At 32.2% G+C, this 7,115-nt stretch overlaps 1 protein-coding gene across 4 annotated transcripts in view; it reads left to right on the forward strand.

Annotated features, from left to right (window-relative positions):
- Nucleotides 1-7,115, forward strand: part of LOC106457641 — an 80,316-nt gene that overhangs the window by 14,501 nt on the left and 58,700 nt on the right. For all 4 annotated transcript variants that reach the window (XM_022383640.1, XM_022383638.1, XM_022383639.1 and 1 more), the window contains 2 exons: nucleotides 3,889-4,032; nucleotides 5,995-6,031. Coding sequence is in view for 3 of the 4 variants with exons in the window: in XM_022383638.1 (XP_022239346.1) it covers nucleotides 3,889-4,032; nucleotides 5,995-6,031 (181 nt within the window). In the remaining variant the exon portion in view is untranslated. The remainder of the gene's footprint in view (nucleotides 1-3,888; nucleotides 4,033-5,994; nucleotides 6,032-7,115) is intronic.

Below are 7,115 nucleotides of genomic sequence, written 5' to 3' on the forward strand. Positions count from 1 at the left end.
AAATGCGACTGTAGCTTTTTTTCCCTCAAACTTATTCTTAAAAATAAGGGTGCATCTTATACACCGGTGCGTCTTATATTTCGAAAAATACGGTATTTGGAGAGAGGGAGCAAGTTGTGAACTTGTACTTATTATTTCATTTCTTTTATGATGTAGTATTTACTAGGTTGTTGACAATTGTAATTTTTTATATTTATAGCTGTGTTTAATTATTCATTTGTTAACACTAAAAAAGATGTTGTAGATACTTTCGGCCAATAAAGTATACTTAAAACAAGAGGGAATCCTCAATAGCCATGACACTTGAAATTCTTTTAGGCAGGATTAGAGTAAATGAATGCATGAGACATTTTTTTTTCCCTTTTATTAGCTATATTTTTGTGCAACAGCAATACCAAGTATGGGGTGCACATATACCCCATTCAGATTTATGACTTATCAGGATCTCTACCAACCTACCCTCAAATTGAAATTCTTTCAGGCAAAATTAGAGTAAATTACTCTATGAGACCTTGGGCATGGTCAAATACATCAGTCGAAAGGGTTTGCCCTCCTGAATCCAAAACTATTATTATATCTCAAATCAGTCAAGAGATGACTGCCACGACAAAAAAATATCCAGGAAAAGAAAACTGTACAAATGAGTTTATTATTTCTTGTGATTTGATATTTTGTGAACTCTCTCAATGGATTGCATTTACAATAAATCTCTATTTGGCATAGGTCTTATATATGTATTTCTTTGTTTTCAGAAACAGGGATTGATTATTGTAACTTCATTCACTTTGTAAGAAATGCCACAATATTCAGTTCAATGGTGCATGTTTTCAACATACTAATAAAATTACAAGTGATTTCAAGCTTTGTAATGATTTTGGATTATTAACATTTAACCCAAAAAATTACGAAAATTATGTCTTCTCATTATATTTTTTTACAATTGTAAAATTGGTCTTAAAACGATTATTTATACTCATGAAAACTTTGAAATTATCAATAGAAAACACACATCTAACATTTAACAGATGATGTTATGTGTAACAATGAATTGCAAACTTCAAAAAATGCATAAAACCTGAAAAGAATGTATGCTTAGATAATGTTTACATTTAGTTTTTGTTACCAAAGACATAACCAAGAACATTTCGTGTAACTCTGATATTCTCTTGTTACAAATAAGTTACTTAATAAATATTTAGAAAGCAAATATATGTACCAATATGGTTTGCATTAAAAAAACTTTATTACTATCTCTTATTATGGAGTTAAAGATATCCTGTCAGTTAGATTATTATTTTTTTACAGGATTACATAGATAGAACAGAAACAATTTACATCAGCCACTTTGAGATTGAGTGACATTAAGTGCACTATAAGTGTATAAGTTGTACTTCCAATCACCTGGTGAATCCTGCAAAGTAATAAAAAAATACAACTTCCGAGATGATACCTCATCTCTTTGCATAGCTTGATTCCTTCACACATCAGCCTATGAGCTTTGAATGTCACTATCCTTCAGCCACCTCCCACCTAAAAAAAGGTGTTTAATGTGAACTATGTTAGTGCATAATGACATCATGTGACAATAGCTTTCTACCAATAGGAGGGTGACACAAATTCCTTGTACAGTAGCTTCCTATAAGTGCTTGCACTCAAAATAATTTCATTATTTTCCTTGCTTTTTCTAGGATGGAAATGTTTCAAAATTTTTAACCAACCAATTGAGATTTGCAATGGTTTCTTACCAAGTTAAATTTCATTTAAGTTTTCTTGGTTTAAAACTCATGATTTACATAACTAACACGATTTTTTTTTTCCACTTTTAAATAGGGAAAAATTCATAATAGTGTTTCCCCTCACTATGAATTCTTAAGTGACAGTAACTTCCAATTTGTCCCTTAATAGTGACGATGTTCCTACCATAGTACTTCTATCTAATGGGGACTTGTTTGTGGAGGATGTGACAGTCATTGTTCAATGTGTTGTGGGTTCCTTCGTGCACACTAAACTGCATCTTCTTGCCCATTTGGCCAACATTCCTTCTCCCCCATCTTGGTCATGTTCAAATTAATGATGATTCTGACTGGCCATTTCCCCCCACCAGAGTTTGCTTTAGGCACAACTTTGTTTCTGGAGGAAAATTCTCACCCTTATAATCTCTTCTTTGTCATGATTTCAGTGGTATATTCTTTTTTTCTTTTTCTCCTTTGTCATTTGATTCCTCTTGTGCTTTACTACATAAAACCCATACATAAGACTACTTTGTATTCCCTCCTTCACCTGACATTAAGGTCCTTGCAGACTCGTTTATTGAATGACTGCACACTTGTACTAACATGCCTCATTCTCCTTGTCTACTAGACTCTTTTATCCTGGCTTACAGCCAATCTTCATTTCTCTTCCTCATATTCCAAGTCTTTGGAATATTTTTTACCTGCTTGGGGGTCAATTCCTTAACTTCTGTTTCACTTTCTAGGACCCAATTTTTGTGCTTTAGTCCTTTTTTTATTACCCTCCTACATTACCTTTCATCACTTCAACTTATGTCTGAAGCACTTCATCATGCTCCAGAGGGGTATTTTGAAGTGGATCATTCTCTTTTTCTCCACATTGGTCCATACTTCTTCATCTGCTCTATCCCTCTTTACTTGGTTCCTCTACTGTTGGGATAGGGTGCTCTACTATTTAATGTATGCCTTGCTCATGCTTATCTCCATGATCTTTGTCAAGCTCCATTTCTTTACCCAGAGGTCTTTGGGGGTATTCCTGACTTGATGTAAACTCAGGCTAAGGTGGCCCAGCATCAGTTCTCATAGTTTACTTTGGTTTTTCATTTCCTTCAACCTTGCCATCCTGTTCCTAGACCTTCCGAATCCATTTTCTATTCCCATTCCAGCTTCCTAGCTTTCTTCTATTTTCCACTCTTCCACTTCCTGATGCCAGGGTCATCACATGTCTCATCAGTTACCATCCTGCCGATTCTGGCCCTGTGAGGCACCTGTCTGTCTCTTTTTGCCAGCTTTTAGTCTCCACTTTTGTCTGACAGATGGGTTCTTCAGGTTCTCACACTTTCCTGTGACACTTGGGGCTCTTGTGTCTTTCCTTCTGGGCAAAGAGTATACTCTGGTTGTATGTGAGATTCTGACTATTGTATGTGCAGAGGTGAGGTATCTTCTCATAAGTTAGCAGTTTCTTTACTTGAAAATGTATACATAGTCACCTCTTCACACCTTCCCACTTCCAGTTCACCTTCTTCTTGCCTTGTCTGAGAATGAAGTTATTTTGAATGCTAGTGTTAGGGGGAGCTACTCTGCAAGGAGGTTGTGTCACTCTCCTGTTGGTGGAGGGCTATTATTACATAATGATGTCATCATGCATTAGCGCAGTTCACATTAAACCTGTGTATTTTAGTTGGGAGGTAGCTCATAGCTAGTGGTATACAAATCTCGTAGACAGATGCATAAAGAAATTAAGTTATTCTGTGTAAGGTGGTGAGTATCTATCAGAAATACATGTTAAAATTTCAAAAATTGATATTGGTTGACCTAAATTTATTAGTAACTGTTATTATGAAAGCCAAAAACCTAAATGTCTTGCTTTATTTAGGTAAATCTTTAAAGAAATATTACTTTCTTATTGTTACAGGCTTTGTATGCCCATGTTAGAACTTGTAGGCATAATGTTAAATGTGCTTTGAAACCAAATGTTAATAAAATTTTACTTTGACATTGTATTAAGTAGTAAAATTGAAATACATTGCACATAAATAATTCAGAATAATGACATATTTTCATTTTACTTTGTACCTAAGCTTTGCAAAATGGAGAAAATATGGTACATAAATAATTCAAAATAATGAAATTTTTTTCCATATCCTCTTATATCTAGCCTTTGGATTCTCATCAACAAGTTGTTGTTACTGAAGTGAAGCAGTGGTGGCCAGGGCTGCGGAGACTAGTGCTCCGTAGAGATGAGACTGACTTTGGTTTCACACTGAGACATTTCATTATATATCCACTAAATAAAAACCAGGTAATATACTACACTGTAGACATTTCAGTATGTGAATGTTATAAATAACCTGCAATTTAATAGCATTCAGGTACTTATAATAAATATGAACTGCCTTTCCAGTAAAAATGAAATTAACTTATCCAAATATATGTGTATATATATTCGATTTGTCTTCATCAAATTTTTACAAAGTTGATAAATAGAAGAGTCTTAAGTACAATGATTCACTCATATGAATTTAAAACATGGACAAAACATTACAAGGTTTTCACAGTAATTTCTTAATTCAAGAAAAGTCTATTCCTTAATGTGAACTTTTAGATAAATATATTGAAAGTTAACATTTTAAGTGTTATAGGTGCATTGGTTGATTAAATATTTTGCTTTCCAGTATAGTAGCTGCAAAAAATAAATAAATTCTATAATTGAAAAAGTGATTTAATTCACCTATTTTAGTGAAATTAATGAAGTAGACCAATTCAGTATCTGGAAAGTTTATAAGCCTATGAAGAACAAACAAAGACAAAAATCTGATTTTATTTTAATATTTTGCTTGTCCTAATTTGTGATATGTTGTTCTTTTGTAAGAACATTCTATGAGAACTCAAATATTGATGAAGCTTGGTATTTTTACATGTATATTAATTGATTTTTCAATCTGGTAACCTTTGGAATGTAAATGCTGATTCAAAACTTTAAAAAGCTGGATATATTAACCAGTGGTTCAGTGCTAAGTCTCAAGGCTTATAAAGCTAAAAACTGACTTTTGATACCCTTGGTGGGTACAGCCCAATGTGTAGCTTTGTGTTAACAACAAAACCCTTGCTGTTTGTGTTTAATGGTTCCTCTAACACTTATGTAATGATAAAAGAAGGCAATACTTGTTGGCAAAGTTAATTTCCTTAACAATTTTGCACATAATGCATTCAAAGCTAAGTAGATTTATTTCTCTAAATTTCATTTTAACATTTGCAAAACTAGTTCATTATTGTGGAATTGTTTTTTGACTGTACTTCTTCTGAGTTTTCTTTCATATTTTTCATTTAATGTCATTATTGTGAATTCCTTTGTCTAAAGGATGGGTCATTGTGGCCTGAAGGTAGTTTGGTATGAAAAGTACTAGCTGATAGTGGGAATAGTTAAGCATACATACTTATGAGTTCTAGTTAGTGCTGGATGATTAGTGGGATTTGCTAATCGATTAATTGACAGACCCATTAATCAATTACTACAATGTTCCTCAAACCAAGGTATGTACAAGCAAAGAGTAGCAGGTACTGCCAGCCAGTTGCCTTCCCTCTAATTAGCAGTTCGAAATTAGTAACAGTGACAGATACCTTTTAGCATTAGTAGCTTTACCATAACCAAGGCAGGGCAAACAAGTTTGGAGGGAATATTTTGATTATTTGGATAGTAGAAATAATTGAAAATAGTAATAATGAGAAACCCTAATATCAGTTAGTTGGTTATTTTAGTGATAATCAATATAATTTAAATTTTGATTAATCGAATGTTGGAAAAATAAAAAACAGTAATAATTGGAAACACTAATTATGATTAAAGTATTTAACCCTAATTTTGATTAATCAGTTAGTTTATTGATTAAATGATTAAATCTCCCAGTTTTAGCACTAATGTTGCTGCTTAATTAGGATTTCGTGATAATTTCATTGATAAGAAATCTTCTTTCATTTTCAGTCAAAATTTTGTCTAGAAAAAGTTTTGTTTTTATAATGGTTAAAGTTATTTCTATTATTTTTGTTATCAATCATACATCATTCTTTCACTTTTTCTAAAGCTGGCACTACAATGGCTGAATTTGACAGTAGGATAAGTTACAATGACTTTCTTAGAATTAAAAGGGAACACTGCCACAATTTAGGTTTGAAATCTTTGTACAGTACAACATACCAATTTGTACTTATTTTAAAATTAATTCATTATTTTTTTGGAGGTACAAGAAGTATTTTTATCTTTCAGGATCTAGAGAAAAAGGAACATTATACTGAAACATCAGGTAAATGGAATAAATATTGCTTGTTATAACATTGTTAGATATTCATGTTACACATAGGAAGATTACAGCTAATTATCTATTTAAGTATTTAAATAAAATGTGCAAATTAAAAAGTAGTATCATAATGGTTGTATAGTTTTTTGTTATTTCCAAAATATCTGATTCTGCTCTAATCAGTTGTTTTATGTAGACATATTAAAGTACGTGGACATTATTTGCATGCGAGTAGTTCTTCATCTACCCAGTAGTAAAGCTGGATAATTAATGGAATATGCTAATCTATTAATTATTGGGTTAATTAACCTTTTCGAGATGGGTCATGGGTGAAAGGCCATGCCATCTTGTTTTGTTGACTCTCATTCAAAATTTTATTGAACTACTATTTCATGAATTTACGTCAATATGTTTGGTATCAAACTGTAGATTATAATTCAAATTTTAGTACTATATATTACTCAGTTTCCTAATCTAAAACCAAATATTAAAAAACACAGATAAACATCGATTTTTCTGCGTCACATGGTATATTGAATGTAGCACTGGTTCAAATCAGATGTTTGTGAAGTCAAAATACTAAGTCTATAGTTTCAAACGAATTAGAAACTCAAGTTACCATTATTGACAAGCTAGAATTTAAAAGAGCCTCTTATCTTTTCAATTTGCTGAGATATTGCTTATGTAATAAATCAAACACAGTCGCACCCTGCCCACCTCTTTCCATTTTTGGAAATGCTCCTTTATATACATTTATTTCTATATATGACATAAATAATCAAGCGGCAGCTCAGAATGTCCCCCTAGTGGCTTTTTCAGCCATTTTAATGGACTTGGCACCATTTCTTTCTTTTGAACCAATATTTCAACAAGATAGGGTGTGTCTTTAGTCTGCTCGAAATTTCATATTTTTTAGACTAAAATACATCTTAGTTATTAAAGCTTTATAAATTATAGTGGAATTCTATGGTACTGATGTAGTAATTTATTATTTTTTTAGTTATTCAAATGTATATATAGAACCTAAAAAAAAATTATTTTAGTTTCATATCCTCCACGTGCAAAATTTTTAAAGGCTTAGCAACCTACG

This window comes from Limulus polyphemus, unplaced genomic scaffold, assembly GCF_000517525.1.
Source record: "Limulus polyphemus unplaced genomic scaffold, Limulus_polyphemus-2.1.2 Scaffold355, whole genome shotgun sequence".
Classification (NCBI taxonomy): Eukaryota; Metazoa; Arthropoda; class Merostomata; order Xiphosura; family Limulidae; genus Limulus; species Limulus polyphemus.